Source organism: Onychostruthus taczanowskii, unplaced genomic scaffold (genome assembly GCF_017590055.1).
Source record: "Onychostruthus taczanowskii isolate IOZ18803 unplaced genomic scaffold, ASM1759005v1 scaffold64, whole genome shotgun sequence".
Taxonomy (NCBI): Eukaryota; Metazoa; Chordata; class Aves; order Passeriformes; family Passeridae; genus Onychostruthus; species Onychostruthus taczanowskii.
The window spans coordinates 1990293-2012476 of NW_024504122.1; the positions used below are offsets into that span (position 1 = coordinate 1990293).

General features: G+C 42.9%; 1 protein-coding gene across 3 annotated transcripts; it reads right to left on the minus strand.

Moving 5' to 3' along the window:
* Positions 1–545: 545 nt before the first annotated feature.
* PATZ1 (POZ/BTB and AT hook containing zinc finger 1) lies at positions 546–18132 on the minus strand. Of its 3 annotated transcripts, XM_041420464.1 has the most exons (6): positions 16847–18132; positions 14414–14477; positions 11231–11302; positions 8697–8868; positions 2751–2888; positions 546–964 (listed from the first exon to the last, which is right to left on the minus strand). In XM_041420464.1, exons 1-6 carry the CDS (start codon positions 18130–18132, stop codon positions 546–548), a joined length of 2151 nt encoding a protein of 716 aa, XP_041276398.1. The 3 variants fall into 3 exon arrangements, with proteins under 3 accessions (XP_041276398.1, XP_041276399.1, XP_041276400.1); XM_041420465.1 differs by lacking the exon at positions 11231–11302; XM_041420466.1 differs by lacking the exons at positions 2751–2888; positions 11231–11302.
* Between the last annotated feature and the right edge of the window lie 4052 nt (positions 18133–22184).

Consider the following 22184-nt stretch of genomic DNA (forward strand, 5'->3'; position numbering starts at 1 on the left):
CCTTCTTTAAATGTTTCTGGTTTTAAAAGGACAACTGCATTGTAAACCTGCTAGGAACCATGGGGCATTTTACTTAATGTTATATTCAATAATGGGTCTGTTTTTTAAACTTACTGTTTTTCTGGGGGAGTTTAGGGAGGGCAGGGGAATAGAGAGAGAACAAAATCACAGCTCCCTGTAGCTGCAGCTCCCCAGGTGCCTTGATCACTAAGACTGCCTCATTCTCAGACCAGTGCTGGTAACTTTTGATTACTCTCAAAGAACACAAAGAAAACACCACCAGCAGCCTCTAAAGCTCCATTTGTTTTGGGTCATGTCTCCTATTCAAGGCCACCATCTTCTGTAATTTATCAGCTAAAGAAGCATTTTCTCCCTCTCCCCAGTGAAGGTTTAAAGGTGGGGTAGGGCATGAGACAAAGAAGGAAGCTAAAATGAATAAAAAAATTCTCAGCTATAGAACCAAATTTCATTATTTCCTCTTTCATTCACAGCATCTTATCATTATAGCCAGACTGCTGCATTGCTTTGTTAAGATCCAACTGATCTCATTTCCCCTCTGGCCCCATTGGTTGCTGGTCGACCTCTGGATCCACTAGGGATGATGCAAATGCTGACTGGACGATCTGAAACCCAAACGACTCCAGAAGAGACATGTTCTGTTGGGGTGAGAAGGGGGATCCCAGAGCAGGACCCAGGTCCCCCAGTGGGCCACCAAGGGCTCTGACGTGCACTTTCTGTATGTGTTTGTTCAGATAAGACTTTGATCTGAAAAAGCTGCCGCATTCGGGGCACGGGTACTTCTTCTCTCCTTCCATCTCCATTTTGTTTTTGCTGACTGCCAGGTCACACGAGAAGGACCCATTGGTGCTCTGTTTCTCAGGAGTCTTGAGGTCACTGGTGTCAGAGAGGTCTCCATATGAATCAGAACTCTCAATCGGGTCCGAATGTGAACATTTCTGGCCTTCTACGGGAAAAAGAAAAGAGAGAAGTTTTCAGAATCTTGGCTCCTAAAGGAAGATATTTAACATGCATTAAAATAAGTTAATTGGTTACCACCTGATCACATTAATGCCTGTCACAACAGAACAATACACACTTAACATCCAATCCCTCATGTCCTAAAGCCCTTGAGCATAGGTCCCCTTTCCAAACCACCAGGCTGCTATCAGAGCAACAGCTGGGGTTTCATTAGGGATTTGCCATGGTACTGAATGCAACCATACGGGTCCCTAGTTCATATAACACTTCTTCAATCCCAAGGATGTCTCACAATGTTTACACCTCACACACTACAAAGGATGGACCTAATGATGAGTTTTCAACTGTATAGTTCACTTGCACACTTCTGAAATGCCGTTGATACTTTGGGGGAGAGCCTAGAAACTTCAAGAAGTACAACAGGCTGCAGCAAGATGTGAAGAAACCTGGAAACACTCAGCAAAACAGCAGTGAGCTACTGCAATTTAGTAAGTGCAATTCCATTTAGTCTCAAGGAACTCTTTTTCACAAGTGCAACACCCTTAGAAGTTAACTTCACAACCTAAAATTGTTCTATATTTGAATACTGCAGTGTGAAATAGCAGAGAGGTTAGGGATGTTATTTAAGTTATTTGAATATATTTCCTGGCAAAGCCATTGGTATGTTTGGAGTCTTCCCCATTCTCCTCTGGCATTATGCCAAGGAAGTCTGTCCACACTTTTTTGCTCAGTGCCTGTGAATGAGCGTGAGAAACCCAGACGCGCTCACTAAAGGAGTCTCTGAATACAAACAGGCTGTACCTACTATTAACTCTAAGAGACCAAAGAACCACTTGGCACAACCCAAAAGACAGATTTGCTCTGGACTCAGCATTACAAACCCAACAGGATATGCATGAAATCAATACACCACTGAGCTGGAATAAACCTCTTGTTAAGTCAGCACACCACCCAAAACTAAAGGGCTTCTGTAGTAACCCTATCAAGACTTCAACAGAAAAAATTACACAACTTGAGCTTTCTGCTGGCATAGTGTTTGTTTAACCCAGCCCGCTGTGTTCTCCTGGGCAAGAAAAAAAACAGGACAACCATGGCTTTGAAGAATTTTCTGATGTTTCACTTTCACCAGGAATACTGACAGCTCAAACCAAGAAGCAAAAAACTATTCTACACAGGTAAACACACTGCTTTACTTATTCAGAAGTTAAGTACTCCTCAGCTATGCTTACAATAACATCCTTTTATTCCCCCCCACCAAGTTAAATGAATGCCAAAACAAGAAAGCACCAGTACCATTATCCCCCTTCACGTCTTCTCCCCAACAACTGCATTTAGAAGTGTAAGTTTAGCTACAGACAGCTGGCTGCATGTACAGTACGGCTCCTAGCAAAACCAGAAACAGGGTTTGACTGACGCGAGATTCAAGTGCAGTGGGACTAACAAATTTGCCCTCAGGCAAAATTCAGATGCTGACTGCTCCAAGGAAGAGGGTCAAGATGAACTAACAGCTTTTTCAATCTTCCAAATTGAAGAAGCTGCCAAAGCTTTACATACTCTTCTGTGTCCATTTCCTTCCCCTAGACTTGTTAAATCGGCTATCCAGTGACAGGTATTACATCCTACGTGATGCTATGGAATTTCTCTGCATCTCCCTAAGCTTCTCTCCAGTATTTCCCTGTCCTTCCTCCCTCCCCTTTCTCGTGCCCAGCCCAACACCCCACAACACAAAGTTCTGCACAGAGCAGCAAGGTGCAGAGCAGCGAGTCTCTTGCCTTTGATGCCATAGGTCCTGACGCAGTGGAACGCTGCTCCCCCATTCGGGATGGACTCCTGGTGCCTGGAGACCTGGGGAAGGGGAACACCGTGGTGGGTTTTAACATGGACCTTTAAGTAGGAGGCAGAGGAGAAACCTAAACAAGATAAAAGGAGATGAGATCCTGCCACCAGCAAAGACACACATCTGCCTTCCCTGTTCCTTTAATCTTTCTCTTGCTCCTGCTCCCTATTTTAAAGCTGCTGCTCCACCAGTTCCCTCTGACATGCTCACGTAGGAGTCCTGTCATCCTCAGGCAGTAAAGCAATGCACACTTTTCATCAGACTCAGCTTGCTTTTTGTTAGTCACAAAGAGAGAACAGCCTCCTTAAAAACAAATTCTGTCTAAGCAAACCTAGCAGGTGACATGAAACTTTCTGGGAAAAAAGGCAGAAGAGACATCATACAAAAAGGCACCCATGTCTCTTCACCATTTTCCTGCTGTTTTATTTATTTTAATTAAAAATGCTTTTTTCACCTGATAATACATTGGAAGATAGTTCCAATTAGTTGATTTTGTGCTGTTAAGATCTGAAGGAATGCTATTTAGTAACAACCCTTGTTGGTTTAGTGTGCTTTTCCCTTAGGTTTCTATAGCACTTATAGTGACTTCTAGAAGGCAGAAAGCTGAAACTACTGACTTTTTAAGTTATACACTTTTGCTCAATAGTAATTTTAAAAAAAAAAAATTTCCTGCAGTCAGCTCACCCTGAGTTTAAAAAAATATACTAGAATTCATATTTTGTCTACAGTTAACAAAAAGACTAAAAATAAATTTCAGTATTTTGATTAGCTCTGATCTATAAGCGCCAAACACTGAAAATAAAAGCATATATATCAAACAATTGATTTCTGAACAAACCAATTTTTTACATTTGTGCATGTGCTTTTTAAAATGCTTCTTTAAGTCTCGTGTAGTTTTTCTTTAGTGCAATGAAGTATCTCACATATACTTTGGAAAGTTTTCCAATTCAACCTCAGGAAGATTTACTGCAGTTACATTTGGACCATATACGAGGCACAAGGAGGACAGAGTTTTAAAGAGTTCCTACAGAGGTAAAGCTGCCACCACCAACCAGCTTAATTTTCTGTTATACTTTGAACAGAGTATTGTGGCACTTTCATGTTAGAAACATTTTCCACTAACAACTAAGAACATAACACGAGGTTCAGCATCACAGACCCAGAGCTGCAGGTTCCCTTTCTGGAGAGAGAAAACCCAAGCCCTAGATTCCTTTAAACCAATATAGCATTTACAGCACAAGTCCTTGCAAGAAAACTTTCATAACAATAATTTCCTTAAAATATGAGTAGGTATTCTACCATAAAGCCATTTTTATAGTGATATAACTGCATTTACATTTGGTGATATATAATAATATATTAGGAATGCTGCAAACCAAACACTACACACCTCTCTGGGGTGGATTTTCTGACTGCAGCTGTTAGTTTCAGGTGCTGAATTTAATAATGAATGTGGCTTTACACTAGATTTCCCTATGCCTAGCACAAAGAATATCCCTCTACCCTGACTATTATCCAGAGGTTATTAAGAATTATATATACAGGACCTGCAAAGCAAGAACTCCACAGCAACCTGCTGAAGGAAAAAGGGGCAGGCTGCTGAGAACGAACAAGAGGTAGTTACTGTGGACCCCTGAGCTGAAGATAAAAGTACAGAAAGTAGATACATCACAACTGGAGAAACCAAGAACATATGACTCTCAAAATACAATGGAGCAGAATCACCAAGGCCAAGTCATTCATGGAATTAATGTAAAGATATTATCCTCTGAAATAATGCAAGACCTACCCTCAGACACAAAACGCTGCACTGAAAATCTCACTGGGCAGCAAGAGAATGTATTCTTACAAATACCAAAAATTCACTGTAGACCTGAAAGAACCAGTCTTTGACTGCTAGAGAAAAGGGCACAGTGTACAGATATAATGGTGACACTTCCACCGGTGAGGTACTTTCCTTATTTCACACATGTGGCCAATAACCACATGCATGCTGAGATAAACCTCTTTGATGCAGCAATGCATTAAAATCTCACTGCCAACCATTAAAAAAGGACTACAATGCAGGTATTCAGTGTTTTTCTACACCACAACTGACACAGGAAAATCTGAACTTGTCATCTCTGCACACAGGATTTTTACTGAACTCTGCAGTTCTATTTGCAGAGTACATTGTTTTATAGAATGAAAACTGCTGCAAAGTGTGTTAGCTCCCCTTTATGCACTTGGCACATGAACATGTGAGTCATCAACTTCCATCAAAACCATAAGAATACCAACTGTTTCATGGGAAGCTGTTTAAAGGAGACTTTTTGGGGGCGTTTTCATCCTGATTTTTTCCTGAAGCACTTAGCACTGGCCTTTTTATCTCCACCAGACTTTAATTATGAATGCCTGTCCTAGGAAGATGGGGGTTTATAGACCATAATCCTTCACTCTTAAGTCTCTTTCAGAGCAAAGTCAGACTAATCCAGAGGATAAAGTGGCAGTGTTTCTCAGAGCAGGAATGTATTTATTGCTTTACTCATACACATCTCTCCACTTTGCAAGACAGGTTATTTCTTCATACCAGAAGAACCAATATTAAAAACATGCATAGAGAGGAAATGTACTCCTTTATATAAATGGGACCTGCCCCTTGATCTCTTAGATAGTATCTATAAGGAGATAAACTACAGCAATAATTGCAGGATAACTCCTTTATATAAATGGGACCAATGGGACCTGCCCCTTGATCTCTTGGATAGTATCTATAAGGAGATAAACTACAGCAATAATTGCAGGATGCTCCTTGTTCAAAAATTTTAATTTGGGTTTAGCTGGAACATGAGGAGAATGTGTCTTTATTTACTGGACTCTGTCCCTCATGAAATATGCAAGAACTCAGCAGTGGGGGGGCAGGGGGGGAAATTCTCATTTGTGATTTGAATATTTACCCTTTTCCTAACTAATTTGATTCTGTGAAACAAACAATGTGCATGTTTTTGAAACACAACCCCAAACTTCTGAGTTGCAGGTGTCATTACTAAGTACCAAAGTCATTAATCTCTTGAATACTTTGAAAAAGCCCACACAAGCAAATAAAGTTCCTAAGGATGGTAACAGATTGTGTAACAATGCAACAGGAGCATATCTTCTTTATTTAAACTGATTAAAGAGAATTTGTCTAAAAATGTGAGGCTTGAGGATTAGTTTTTTTAAGCACATTTTAGACAAATTCTTTAAGAAAAAAACCCCACAACAACAAATTACCAAACCAAAAAAGAAAAGGAAAAAAAAAACCCCAAACAAAAAAACCCCAAAATCCCAGGGAAAAAAAAAAAAGAAACAACATCAACTCCCAGAGAACCACTTCACTGTTTCCCTGATTTAACAAGATTTAATTACTACCATGATTACTCTAAGCATAAAGACTTGGAGTAAGAAAACAACCTGGAAAAAACATCAAATCACAGCTGGTAGTTTTTTAAAATTATACTGCCACATTGTAAAAGACACAAGTATGATAAACAAATGAACCACATGACATGGCAAACTACTGGCTACTGCTTTCTGCCAGGTACCGAGTTCCACCCCTATCTCCTAAAGCCATTAAACCTTTAAAACAAGATGGGACACTTCATTAAGTTCCACAGAAAAGCCTTCAGTCCAGTGGGATAAACTGAGGGAGTCTGTCTTTAACACCAGCAATGTCACCTTTTCATCCACTTTTTTTTTAAGTGGCCAGCATCCAAAATCCTCTCCACAAGCAGCTGGAGCTTGTAGAGTATTCTTGCTTGACAATTACTATATCCAGAGGCTGACAATTACTATATCCAGAACCAGCTAAGTTTCAGTTAAAAAATACATCAGCACATTAGCCAAGGGAAGAATAAACAAACTCTCTTTGCACAAACACCTCAGCCATAGCACAGCTGTGATGAGGTTACTGTGTGTGGCTTCTGACTACACCAATGCCTATCAAATAGATATTTCTAATCCAGAAATTTTCCATTAGACTTCATCTTGCCAGGCTCTACAGTTTAAAAAATAATTATTTAAAACAATGAACATTATACTTTGATTCTAGAACACCCGAGAGTAAAAATTCTACTGTCATTGATAATAAATCTATAATCAAAACTTAAGAGCATAAAAAATGAGTTTACAACACAATTGTTTGACAAATCCAGTCTGTAGCTTACCATTCCTATGAATTTTCACACTTCCTATGAAATTTAACATTATTTATTATTCATAATTACATTTTTAAAATCCTGATGCAAACTGAAATTCACAGCAGACAATTCTGACAACCCCCATGAAATACACAAACTGTAAGAAGAAAGTAGTTGCTTAAAGTTTGCTGTACAACAGGTTCCCTATCCTTCTACAGAGAAATATATATTTTATTTAAATTCCCACTGTACATTTAGACTTGTAAAATGTGAATAAACCACTCAGTCATTTTATTGTTTGAATGCCGGGTCTGTCTTTGTCACACTGGCTCCATTTCCAAAGAGCTGCAGTGACATCCAGTGGTAGTCAAGCTGAAATTCAAGCTTACAAATCGTGGAAACAAGACAATTCCTCCCAACCCATCTGAGTTTCTGTTTGGCACTATGTTCAACGGAAGGAGAGCAGGACAGCACCTGGATCTCAAACAATATCTTCCATGTTGCTGCCACAAAAAGAATCGGGACAAGCTTAAGCTGTTTTTCAGAAGCCAGGCCTTCAGCTGAAAAGGAGGGCAAGCTTCATTTCACACCATCTACCCGGAGCTTCAAAACGTGAAGATTTTCAACCCAGATGCCTTTTCCATTCACAGTGATAACATCACTTTCAGGATTTACAGACTGTTCAACTAGGAAACACTTCCCTTGCAATTTAATGTCTCATTACTCATCAACTCTATAAGCTCCCTGTACAGTCTGCACATTAAACACAGAAGAGCTTTATTTTCTCAAAAGATTTCACCTCTCTTAAACTAGAAAAAAGAACATGTCAGGAAAAAAGACCCATGAGAAAAAACAAAATCCCAAAACACAGCAGCAATCTCTTCTAACACCTACTAGCCATGTATACATGTGTGAGCCAAAAAGGCATTTTGAAGTTGTGAATTAATCCCTCAAAAAAAGACACCAATAAGTCAAAATAATTTTTCCAGCTTGCCTTACATCCTGCAAAGCCTAAATTTCCACCTCTCTCCAACTGAAGAGTACCACAAAGAGATGGAAAAGCTTCACAAGCTTAGTCATGTGGCTTAGTTTTACATAGGGCTGCACGGAGCATGGAATTGGACCTGGTGATCTTTACGGGTCCCTTCCAACTGTGAAAAGCTGTATTTGTACAAATAAAGGTAAAACCACACTTCTAGTGCTCTTTACAAAGTATGTTTTAGAAATGTATACTAGTACAAAGCAATTAAGAGGGAGAAGCAGCTTGACTCTATTGCACCAGGAGGTTAAGTAAGAGTTAGTAACACAATGTAGATTTATGCTTAGTGTATGATTCTCAACTTGATGTGCATTTCAAAGACACAAAAACATTCTTCTTCCAAACTGACTGCAAGGGCTCAAGTCTAATCAAGTATAGAAAAAAAAAAAGTATGTTGAACAGCAGCAACATAAGGCAACTTATCATGATTATTGTATAGGGATCTGGCTATTTAGCAAATAAAATTTGCTTCAGATTTAAACTGTGTTTCTTTGGGAACTATCTGCCATGTGAAAAGGCCAGAGCTGTACTCCAGCAGTTTCAGGGTTAGGTACTCAGTAGAAAAAGCAGAGTACGTACACAAATAGGGTACAACCTCCTCCTGTTGCAGAGAGTCACGCAGCCTTACAGCTTCCCTCGAGGGCTGCCCCATCCCAGTGGAATAAAAAAATAGTTTCTTCATTACCTCGGTTACAGATAGTGCAGAAGTTGCTTGGTCCTTCACTGTGCTTCTTCAAGTGATCTGCCATATATGCTGCTCTCAAGTACTTCCCACACACCTGGCACGGGACTTTGTCTTCGTGACAGGCCAGGTGTGAGCGCAGCCGGTCACGAGTGGCAAAGGAAGCATTACAAGTCTGCAGGTATAATGAGAACCATGTGACTCATCAGCTCTGCTAACAGCACTGACATTGTTGAATATTTTTAGTATTCCTTAGAGTAAATACCTTAGATACTGTGCGAACACAAAAAATGACATGATGCAGAAGCCTTTTTCCCCCGATAAAAAATTCAGCAAACCAACTCATTGCACAAGACATAATGTTACTACTCAAAAGAATTAAAGCAGCAAGAAAACAGCTCTGACACACTACAGACAGTAAAACTCACACCAAGTTAGACTTGTAAGGTTTTACTCCTTTCTGAGGATGAAGATACTAAAATTTTAAGTAATATTTAACGGAAGAAATAGCAGAAACCACTTTGCTCTGTTTACAATAAGTTCTGCCATTTCACTGAGCCATTACAATCACTTTAAACCACTCAAATGTCCTCTTTGTCATTTGCCTAAATTCTACTCTTTGATGAGATAAATCTAACTACAGTACACAGAATTCTTTTGGAGTGTGAAGACATACAAACAAAGGATCACAGAATTATCTGGGATGACAACATGACGAGAGACAGTAGAAGAGTCGTCCTGGTATCCCACAGCAGCAGTGCAGACAAACCGTAGAAGTGAAGCCTCAAAACTGAGCAGATATCAAAATAACTGCATGACATTGTAATCTGCTTTAACTTACCCCTGGTCAAGGTATCATATTCCACTTACTGCCACAAAACAAGCTTGATTTGGCATAAGATAATATTGATTCTGTTTGCCTTTCCAGCTGAAATCCGTATGATAAGTGAAGGCTCCCTCCCATTTTTATAACCCCAGCAATGGGCAGGCAGGCAGGCTGTGCCCACAGCCTGTTCTAGTGGCCTGCCAGTTCTGAAAGGCTTGCTCTGTCTCTAATGTGTGAAGGGAAATAAATCACCAGCAATATGCTGCACAAGGGATTAGTTATAGTCTAAACCATTTCACAAGCGTAAGAGGAGAAACAAAAGCAAACACACATCAGAACGACCAGACCAAGCCAGAGCAGTGACATTCAAGAGTGAACAGTGTTTTTGTTTATACCAACTTCGTATAAAATATCACAGTTTTAAGAGATATAACCAGAACCACCAAAGAAATAACATGAGGCCATTCACTGTCTTGGGAACTGGGTATAAGCTGTATTTTTAAATATCAGTGTGTAATTAAACCACTGTTTAACAGAGATAAGACTTGTTAAAGTAACAATCTTAGTAAAATTCCAAAATTATAACTCAAGTAAGTGGAACTGATAATACAGAGGAGGATAATGTAATTACATAAAATTCAGTTAATCAAGAGCTTAATCCAAAAACCATTGAAGGCAGCTGAAAAGCACCTATCAATTTCAACAGGCTTTACACTCATTTGATCCTGTGAGATGCTTAAGTGTAGAAAACTCCCATGGAGCTGAGGCTGCTCTGCAGCTAGTACAAGACTTAACACCCCAGAGGATCAGGACTTAATGAAATTGAAAAGGCAACAGTAAAATTATCTGGATTTCTGTGACATACACAGTTTAACTAGGCCCACCAGACAAAGATTTATAAATTACAAGTATTGAGGTTTAAGAGGCAAATTCTTGAACATGAAAGATTTCTCTTCATTTGTAATCTCAGTACACAGCACTGAGCAAAACAGGTGCAGCTTTCACTTACTAAAGCGTTCTTAGAGGTAAGCACTCAAGGCAGGATTGCAGCACTGATACTAATCAATCTGCTGGGTATCAACTAAAGATACATGACTAGACTATCAACAATGGCAGCCAAGAGATCCATCATCAATAACTCTAAAGCTATAGAGCCACAGGAAGGTCCATACCCAAGCATTGGGAGTGCTTTAGCCAATGAGAAGCAGACCAAAGACAAATCACATAAATACAGCGATGCCAGAAGTAAAACCAAATCTATCCCACAGTGAACTTAGCAAGTTGAAAGCTTAGGCAAAAGCAATATAATAATTTATGTGTTTGATTTCTCACTGTTGCTGCTGAGTTGTGTAAAGCTCACCTTTGGATAAGCTATATAATAAATATATCTGCAACAAAGCTTAAAAACAATAATTAAGTCCAGTGGAGAAAGCAAGAACCAGTTTAGCTGAATCATAACAATGGGAGACAGGACTAGGGTTAAAGAAAATCCCAAAGTTAATATTCAAATAGTTAATATTTATAAAAGATATAGAGAAAAAAAAGTTTTATTTTATGAAAGATGTGAAGTGCTAAATGAGTGCTAAGTATTTGTCATTAATTGTTAATCATAGAAGAAAACTCTCCAGTGCTTTCCTATCAAACATTGCACAGGTATATAAATAGATCAAAAAGAATATATAAAGTTTAAAAAACATTGTTTAAGAAATACCTCTTGAAGTTTCAACTTTTCTATGGATGTGGATGTCTCTGAGCTTATTCCATGGTGGCTGCCATTTTCCTGCTAATAGGCAGGAAGTAAGAGAAATTAGGACAGGAAGAAACTCATTCTGCATTGAAATCAATGGGATACGCACTGGACTTGGGATGCCAATTTAGTTGTGCTTTAATTTAACCAACATTTTTCTTTTTTATTTAATTTGCCTGATGAACAACCTGACTTGTCTCGGAGAGGAGCAAACTTCAGTTTTCTCCCCTTGTTCTTTCATGTCCACAGATTTTCAGATCACTGTTTGCTCCCAAACTGCAGCCTGACTTTCACACATCGACGCGCCAAAGCCAACAGCTTCAGCCCATCCCGTGGGGTCAGTAAATGAGCTGCCCCATTCTGGCCATAAAACTGACTCACTCCTTCTCCTACAGCCAGCACTCAACTGTCAGACTGGGGAAAAAAGGTATCAATTCACCAGTGCAACAATCCAGGGGAAGGATCCAGAGTGCCATTTGCCTGGACACCAAAGCAAATTCTTGGATCTGATTTCTCAGCTGCTTTGGCTCTGTGGAGATATGCCCTAATCTGAGTCTGTCTTAACAGTAATGAAAAAGCTGGAGTCAAGACTTTGGCATCAGGTGCTAGAGGTGCTGGAAGTTAGGATACTTGTGAAAGATCTGTGAAGCACAGCCATTATTTTAGGGGAATGAGTGCAGAATTACAAACTGAGCACTGAAAACTATTGCTGTTGCAGGGATCTTCAGCTTAAAATTGTCCTGTTTCTCATACTTTCATTTTTTCTGAAGTTGGGTTGACATCTCCCCACTTTTGTTTTGGTACTCCAAAGTGTACTGTGATGCCACACCAACAAAACATTATATATCACCAGTTTGCAAAGATACCTAAGAGCTCAGGTAAATGGCCAGTTTGTTTATAACAGAGCACAAATTCCAAAAATGCCATTACAATAGAGGATTGGAGTGCTCTGCTGTTTACTGACAGAGTAATTCTCTTTTCCAGTAAACATAAACAAAGCATGACAATAACAGGAATTTTCAACGGGTACTGAACAGATTCAAAAAGGATGCTCAGTGCTTTTCAGGCTGCTCTCAGGAAGAGCTAATCTGCCAAATAAAATCAATGGAAAAAGGGAAGGGAAAATGGGCAAACAACATGCCAATATTAAGCTATTTTCCTTCTTGGTGGCCAGATCCTGTGTTAGATACATATAATGGAACAGATCCATAACTGATTATGAGATAGTCACAGGGAGAATGTCATCAATTTATTCATCAGTTTTTATATCTGAAACAGGTTTTCAGTGACTACATCCCTTCTGTGGTTTCTACAATGTATAGCAGATCTGTGCATATTCAAGAAGACTTTCTAAATCTGATAGGATATTGCAAAGCATTTTCTGCAAAGACACAAAACGTCACTAACAAATTTTCCGCTCCTTAAGATTCACAAAAAATTAACTCTTCAGGGCTAAGCAATCAAAAATCAAGAACAACCCAAGCCTGAAGGACAATCTCAACTCTGTCTTGATGATTGTAGTCTACAGCCTGTACCTTTTAACTGAAATAAACAGTATACAGTATTATGACACTTTAGATACACAGTAAGAAAGACTGTTCTTGGAAGCTGCTATCACAAAATACATGTGTGCAAGGAAATGGAGCTGAGCTCGGGTGTGCCATCTTAGCTTCCATGTTTCTTTACTTCTGAGCTCTTAGTGTATCCTCTGATTCACCAAAAGTTAGTATTTAATATTCTTCAATCAATGGTAAATTATAAAAGAATGATCAGTCATCAGCTGGCAAAGGACAATTCGTAGCAATCCATGTTATCTGTAAACAGTGTTCATCCAGTAATCTTGGTATCAACTAGCAGAAGACTGATGAGTGTCTGTTCATTTTGGGATGTAAACATTCATCATCAGTTCATCCACAGACCTCTTGCTGTCCCCACACTGTGAATTCTTTCTATGAGTGGAATTTTCTGATTTGTATAAATGTGTACCCATAAATCATCTCGAGACACTTGAGCCAATCTAAGGCTTTATGCAGGACACAGTTAAATCAATGTGACAGCTCTACGGCCTGACTTTCAAACGTGCTGGGCTTTCACAGATCATATGGATGTCAACAGAAACCTTTAGATGGCTCCATATGTCTGGAAAACTTCTCAGGATTCTTAAAATTAGAAAATATTTCAAAACTCTCACAATTTGAAGGAAATATAGGTGTGTCAAAACATGCAACAATGCAGATCAGGAGGCAGCAATCATGTAGGATTTTCTAGGTTTATAAAACGTGGTTAAATATTTTAGAAGAAAAAAATCCTCTAACCTTCACTGTCCTCAAAAGAAAAAAAAATACAATCTTGCTTCATCTTCTTGAAATAAATATTAAATCTTTCTTCAGAAGCCAAGCATGGAGATTATTATTAGCCCAACAACTGTTTTAAAAGTTTGCCCAACATCTCTCTGATGGCAATGTGTGATGGTGGAAGCGATTCTCAACTTTGTTTTAATTGATACTTCCAGGCACCTTTTAAATCTTTCTATAAATGGATTACAAAATATCTTCCTTCATTTGATCTTTCAAACCTTATTAACTATAAAAACTATATACAACATTATGACATTGTACAACAAAGGATATTGTGATGTCATTATTCATATTCTCCCTGAGATAAAAAAAGCTTCCAATTTTGCTCAGTGCAATGTTCTGAAGGCTATGCAATTTTAAAAAACAGTATCTTGACAAGTCATGATAACTACAATTTACTAATTTTTTTAAAGTTATTCTGAAAAAACGAAGTCAGCATTGGAGCCTCCTGATGGCAACAACTGCAATTAACAAAATGGAGGGAATCATCAGTGACATCAACTCCAAGCCCGGGCGGCTGGGTAAGAGATGCAGGGTGAGACTGGGACAGCACAGTAGGGAAGAGCACGTGGTAGAATGGGGAGAGGCAGGAGGACCAAAGCTGTAGATGAGGTGAGAGGGGATGGGAGGGATGTAAAGCAGATGTCACTGTGGAACACTGTTCTTTACAAACATTCATCCCAAATCACATATACATGGTATTTCTACTGGTATTTCAAAACTGTCTGCACACATAAATGCAATGCCAAAGATTACCCACAACACCAGTCTAAACCCCTCCGGCTCCTACCTGACACTTGTGAGGTCTCTCTGAGGTATGCACCTGTTTGATGTGTCCATTCAAGTGGTCTGGCCTTAAAGGAAAATACACATAAGCACACTTAAAACAAATACTAAAAATAAAGTTACAATTTTAACATGAAAAAAAAAAAATGTAAAAAAAAACAAAAAAAAATCCCAGTGCTGTATCTGTGACAATTGTAGTGATACTTAGCTTTCCAAGAACCAGATTGCCAACAACTGGGACTCTACCTTGTTATGCACCCTCTGCAACCTGCTAAAAAGGCAGCATTTTCTCAGGAAGAAATCATGACTGAATGATCAGAGGAAACAGGAAATTCAAGTTATGATTTTCAAACCTGCAAGTCCCCATCCAAAATCCTATTTAGATCTTAACAATCAGGGCACTTTGATTCATACTTGCTGAATATTTGAAAATCACACCCTTTTGGTTTATGTCCTAAACACAGATGTAGAAAGCCAACTTTAAGCACCTCTTGCAAAAAGACTATCTAAACTCTGTTGCTGTGACACATTTTCCACCTGCAAGATGAAAAATACTCCTAACTTACAACTTGGTAGGGAGACTGCATTAATACAAATAAAGCACTCTGAGCATTCCAACTAGAAAGTGCAATGGAAGAGCAAATTTTTACTGTAAAAAGTTAGACCGTTCTTCACAACCAGCAAAGCCTACTTGGAAGAAGAAAGGACTGAAGAGCTGCAGCTTGTCCTGGTGGGAGTTTCTCCTAGTGGGAAGAAAGCTTTTCATTGTATGAGACCAAAACTGCTTGGAAACAAGTTCTCCACCCTCTCCTCCCCCAACTTCCCAGCTGCACCAATGAGAGGGCACGGGATGGAATTCACGCACTGCAGACAGAAAATAGGCTGGACTTTGCAGGGGGGTCCTAAACCCGATGCTCCAGCGCTGGGCTGGAGCGGTGTAACCGGACAGACTGGTTGGGGTCCTTCTGGGTACCTCAAGCCCAGCAACCTCACGTGCTGAGCTACTGAATCCAGGAAAGGACACTAAAATTAGACATCACGCTTCCAACTTCCTTTGGCTGCTCCTAAGAGTGAACACTGAAACTTAAGAGTCTCTAGTTTTCATTCATACTTCGGTTTTACAGATACGCAAACGGTTTTGTTGTTAACTTTTATAACAGCATTCCCACCTGTTCACATTAACTTACTGAGGAAAATAAGAACTCAACGTGTATGTCTCACTTCCCCTTAATGACAAAAGCCTTTCATACAGCAACAGCAGAAATCTTTAAGTGTCAGTAAAAACAATAAAACTTGGCACACAATCCCGGGTAGTGCTATAATAAGAAAAGTACTTTCACTTCTAGCCACAGATGAAATTTTCATTTTTGTGACCTTCCATCACTCAATCTGCAGTCCTTATGAAGATGCATCCCTAATTACTGGCAATTTAAAAGAAAAAGGGGGGGGGGCTGCATTTTCATAATTTATTTCAATAACATAAAGTCCCTCTATCAGAAAGAGAGCAGGGGCAAAATGCCACAATTTACACAGCCTGGTGGCCTTTTGATTTGTTTTCAGATCTCAAGTCCTTCCCTCGCGTCAGAGCAAATCAACTGCTGTAGAAAACCGACTGCTGGTACAGAAATAGCAGAGTACATCCCCCTCCCCCCCACTACTTCTACACTCAAAGCGAGTGGCAAACTTCCAAAAAAGTTTCGAATTCATTAACTCAAGACTACAAGATACCACTAACACAACTACGTGTACCAAACTACTTATTAAATTAGCTCCCACAAACAGCGACAACAAAAAATCAGCAACATTAAATGCACAGATCTTACGTATGTTGCAGGGCAGAAACAGGATCCCCTTCAGAAGGATGTAAACCCAAAGGACACAAAGATCATGTATTAAAAGACACTTGATGCTGCAGCCTTTGAAATCTCACCTCTTCCTTCACATTTGGGTGATAAAAAACATTACGAACTAAGAGAAACGAAGGGAAGTTAAGAAAAAGAAAATTTAAAATGGATACGAGAAAAATAATAATCTTGAGATCTATTATTTTGCACTTCAACAGCACCTTCAAGCTACCTACACATCAGCGATCTCAAGACAGTTCTGTGAGGCAGGTAATTATTTCAATACCCATTTCACAGAAGAGTCATTTGAGGCAGAGACTAACTGATTCGCCCAAGGACACGCATACAGCAACTCTGGGACAAAGCTGGGAATGTTAGCCAGAAGCCAGCTGACTCCCAGTTCAAGGTCTTAATTACTTTTAAACCCTTCCAAGAGACTGCAGAATAGCATCTCAGAGGAAATTATGGAAGTCTCATTCCTTGAAACATTCTGAAGTGGAAGTCAAACTATTCTAAGTACATTTCCAAGGGATAAGAAAGTCAGCTTCCTAGGTCTCTGTTTGTGTCAATGGTCCATAGCAGCACTCTCTTACCTGGAAAAGCCTTTTCCACAGCTCTGGCAGATGTAGGGCTTTCCCACAGAGCCATCATGCGATCGAACATGATAGGACATCCTGTCTTTTCGCTTGAACCGCAAGCCACACACCGGACAAGAGTAAGGCTTCTCGCCAGAGTGTGACAGCTTGTGCCGATTCAGGTGGTACACGTCCCGAAAAATCTTGCCACAGATCTCACATGCCACCTGTTTCCTCGTCCTGCTTCTTTTTCGAGGCGCGTCAGGGTCATCCTGACCAGGAACACCATTTTCACCCAGTCGTGGGGGTGGGATGTCTATATAGCCCAGCTGTAAGCTTGTCACCCCATGTTGAGCCTCGTGCTGCCGAAGACGATTAGCATCTGTGAATACTTTCCCACAGAGACCACAAGGCAGGATACCAGCCTCTCGTAGGCCCCCTGGGCTACCAAACATCATGGAGTCCAAGAGATTGGCTTTACGGGGACGCCCTCTGCCCCTCTTGGTGCTTAAAGTGGGGCCACTAGCAGCAACATTCTGGAAGGGTGAGGCCAGCAGCGGTGGGGACAGAGGTCCTGCCACCATGGGCAGGCGGTCCACACCCTGCAGGACAGGTAGGGAGGACTGCGCAGCGCTGAGCGCAGCCCGCGTGGCCTCATCTTCAGGCATGCCAGCAATGCCGTTGCCATTGGGTGCCAAAGTGGCACCGTTGGTCATGTCAAGAGGGAAGCCGAGGTCAGCGGCACCCGGACGGAACAGCATGATGTCAGGGCGTGCGGGGGGCACGAGGAGCTGCACGTTGGACTGCTTGATGACCTCCTGGCAGATGTCGATCACGGAGCGCATCAGCAGGAATTTGGCGGCCGTCATGAGCTCCGGGAAGCTCTCCAGCCGCACCACGATGCGCGACGTGTAGGCGAAGTCCAGGATGTCTCCGAACACCTTGGAGCTGATGGTGTGCATCTCCAGCTCCCGCCCGCCCCCGGGGGCGCCGCCGGTCGCCGCCGCAGCCCCGCCGGCCGCCGCCTCCGCCGCGCTCCCCTCCGCGCCGCCGCCGCCGCCACTTGCCCCGTCGCCGAGCTGCGCGCTGAACACCGACTCGAAGTACTCGCTGCAAGCGGCCAGCACGGCGCGGTGCGCCGGGAAGCTCTCGTCGCCCACGCGTAGGAGCACGTCGCAGAAGCGGCCGCCGTTCTTGCGCTGCTGGTTGAGGCTGTGCAGCACGTCGGCGCTGTGCCGGCTCACCTGGTAGGTGTAGCAGCCCGACGAGGGGCCGCAGGCGGCGGCCTCGCTCACCCGCTCCATGGGGGCTGCGCCGCCCCGCCGGCGCCCGCAGGGGGCGCGCGCGCTCTCGGGCCGCCCGCGAGGCGCTGCGGCCGCGGAGCCGCCGCGGGAAGGGGCGTGCGCGGCGCGGCGGCTGCAGCCGGGAGGGACGGGGGTCCGGCGGCGGCTCCGGGCTGCCGGCTCCGTCCGTCCCTGTGTGTTTGGAGCGGAGGAAAGATGGCAGCGGCTGCACTTCCTCTTGCACTTTCACCCCTGGGGGGAGGAGAAGGAGGGGGCGATACCACCCCCCCTACAAAAATCCAGCGGGGGCCCCCCGGCTGCTGCTCCCCGACCAAGCGCCGCCGCCGCCGGCCCCGGTCCGGGCCCCGCCCGCTTCGACGCACCCTCACCACCGGCGCCGCAAACTTTCCTCTCTTCTTTGGACGAGAAGACCCCCACCCTATTCACAGAGACCCCCCCTCCAGCCACTCTTCTTCTTTCCCACGCCATGTTATTACCAACAATCCTCAGCCAGAGCCAGCAGGCCGGCCCCCACCCCGCCCGCCCGCGGGGGCTGGGGGCTGCAGTCTCCCCCTTCCCCAGCACCGATCCTCCAATGCCGAGCCGGCAGTGAGGCCCCCCCCCCGCTGCTCACGGGGGTGGTGGGGCTGCGCTCGCCCCCTCCCCCAAATATCCGGGCTGCAGCTCGCCCCCGAGACCCCCCTCCCGCTGGAGAGAGGAGGAGGGGCCGGCGGGGGGGGCTGCAGGCAACCTTCCCCCCTCCCCAGGCGCGAATCGTCCAATGCAAACCCTCCCGGAGCTGCAGAGGCGCAGAGCGGCCCCCACCTCCTCGGCTCGCCTGAGGAGAGCCGATCCCAGAGGGGCCAGGGGCTGCAGCGCAGACCGGCCTCCCCCCGGTCTTTCATTGCATTTCTCACCCCCAACCCCCGTACACGATCAACTCTCAGCCTCGCTAGAGGAGCGAGGCGCCGGCATTGTGGGGGAGGGAAGGGGTACAGCGGGAATTCTTCCAGTGCGAAAATGCCCTCCCCTTGGGAGCGGTTGGGAGAAGCGGTACCCGCGGGCCGGGGGCTGCGGGAGGCACGGGCACCTCAGAGCCCCGAGTGCGTCCATGTTGGGGAAGCTGCTGCCCGCGGAGCCCCTCCCGCGCACCCGGGGTTCCCACGGCGCCCGGAGCGCCCCACGCCCAGCGCGGCGAGGCTCCCGCTCCCTTAAGTTACCCTTCCCCGGGCCCAGGTTAAACGCTCCGAAATGCACTGCCGAATTCACTGCGCGGGGTTGCCTGGACTGTCCTAGTGCTGAATCTTCCCCGTGTGCTCGAGGTCTCCCTATGAAGAGCTGCTATTTCAGCATCTTCGTTATTCATTTGCATCTGAAATCTGCTTTCTGTTTCAGAGAGAGGAATTCTTCTCTACTTTTGAAAAAACATCTCTCCCCCCCCCCCCCCCCCCACATCACACACACACACATTCCCCAAACAGAGTTCTTTGTTTTGTTAAAGACGACGCTTGGAAAAAAAGTGTTCAAGGACACTTTTTTACATTTGTAACATCAAGCCTAATTAAGAATGCTTGGACCACCTATTCACTATCTAATATCGTCACTTAAACTATTCTGTGGAAAATAGTGAACTTGGCGCATGTGAGGGCATCACAAACTACAGAGCCTTCCAAAAGCTCAAACCCAGCACTTGAATTAAATAGTGGTGAAACTGAAAAAGCATTCTGGGTACTGATGTGCAAATGAGCGCACCAAGCTTCCAACTTTCAAAATATTACATTAACACTTAAGGCCACACAGTGCCCTCAGCCTGTACACCAGATTTCTTCTGCTTTCCATAAGAACTGTTTGTCTCTACTGCAGTCAGAATATTACCAGTAACTTTTTATTACCGCACTATGTGTGCGAACACCCTGATATGAACATATACTTTGAGAAATTCGAGGCGGAGTGGTAGCAATGCTGACAAACCCAGCTTAAATACACGCTATTATATAGATAACACAGTGCTCATATTCTCTTAAGTCTGTGTGCCACAGACACACAAGTTGTACTTGCTACAGTGAGGAAAATGATTATGTTTAACTCACTAGCCAGGCTGCAAGCACACACAGACATGGAGCAGCTAAAGAATCTGGAATTTGCTTATCTTTCTTAGTGGCTTTGGACAGTTGTGTGCCTTTCCCCCAGTGGTTTATTAATTTGCTTTTCTTTTAGCCCCCAGCCTCCTGATATGGTTCCTGCTTCCTATTTCAGTTCCCTCCTTGCCTGTTCTTTGTCTCTCCTCTAGGCAGGGGGAGGGGGGTCCTGCCTCTCTCACAGCACTTTCCTCAGAACTTTCTCCAGTTGCCACGGAATGTTCTGGTTTCAGCTTCCAGCCCTCCTGTTTAAAAGGCACCATCCCACACACCCTGCCTGCTTCACTGGGTAAAAGCTAAAAAAACCCCAAAGCACGGCTGTTTCTTGGCAAGTGACCCACTCACACTTGCCACGAGGATGCCAGATCAGCACACTGGGAGCTCACACTCCGAATAGTTGCTGGATGCTTGTTCAAGACGACTGCCAGCACCTTGCAGTCGCGGGTAATCACAAGGACACGGACACAGCCCTTTGCCTTGGCTCCTCAGCACTCTGCCATGGCAGTGGCTGCAGCTCTCCTCTTGGTACTTACAGTCTTTGTGCCCTGGCTCACCGCACCCTACAGCTCCGCCAGCACACTTAAAGGACTGCTGCTTAGAACGTTTTCTGGTCCCAAACTCACCCTGTCTCAGAATATAAGACTATCGAAGCAGTCACTCAACTAGCATTTGTTAAAACATTGCCAAATTTCTTCTGAAAATGAACAGGTACTAAACAAACTGAGCAAAAATTTGGCTCATCACTATGAACAGACTTGTAAGGTGAAGTTCCCTAAATTTAATGTGATGACTAAATGGCATTTTTCCATACATAACTGTGTAAGCAGGCAGGAGTGATTACCTTTGAACTCAATTAACCATCACAACTAGCAACTTACTTTTTGAACACAAAGTTCCAGATAATGTGAAAGAAAGTTTTAAATTTCAATTTTGAAATTTATGTTTTCTGTATCCAATATTTCCTTTCCTTTTTAGATTATTCATAATCTATTTTCTTTGATATCCTCTGCACTGGAATGAGCTGAACTTCTTTTGAATCCATTCCTCTTTTAAATAAAGGCATTTTCTTCAGCTACTTTATTCAGCTTCTCACTATTTCCTGTCTCACTTCTGCTCAAGGGAATTCCTGAGGTGTCCCTAAATGTTTTGCAGCTGCCTGGTGCCTGCTGAAGCACTTTGATTGGTATTTCAATAGTATTAATAATCTCCTTTTCTCCAAACATGTGTGTACCATTTGGGACTCCACATTGTACATTGCTCGCTTCACTGCAGATCAATTGCTACTGGCCTTACTCAGAAGTGCAGACCTTAAATTGGTGTGCAAATATAGGAGGTAACAAAAGACTGTTACAGTTGAATCTGTTCAAACATATTTGGGTATATGTTAATTAGAGTTGAGTCATACCTATTTGTTCAACACTTTCAGCTTGTGAATCTGTGTAGGTTTTGAGGCCACTGAAATTTTTTGGAATTATTATACTCTTTAAGAAGGTTAGTCACTATTTCACAGGGATTATAATATTAGCAGAGACATTTGTGCATAGCACTTGTGCCAGCTAATCAGTCATATGAACCATTTCCTTTCTATGCATGTTCCACAGAAATACACAGCACTGAGCAGTTTGTGGCACACGAAATTTCAGTGAGTAGCTGTCAGTTTTTCTGAGCTTTCACTGATATTTTAATTAACTGCTACTGATATAACAAGCAATTAATTCAGCATTACTTATTCGTTGATTATTACTTAAATTTAGTTTTTGAAGCTGGCTCAGTTTATTATTAGGAATCGTCCCATGAGAATGCCAACCCTAGCAGCAAGGATTCTCAGACTTGGAGACAGCAGTTTCCTCTGTAACCCAAACGTGGGTTTAGTGATTTGTCAGCTTTCTCCTCTAGAAGCAGATGAAAACTCTTTAAAAATACCCAGCACTCTCA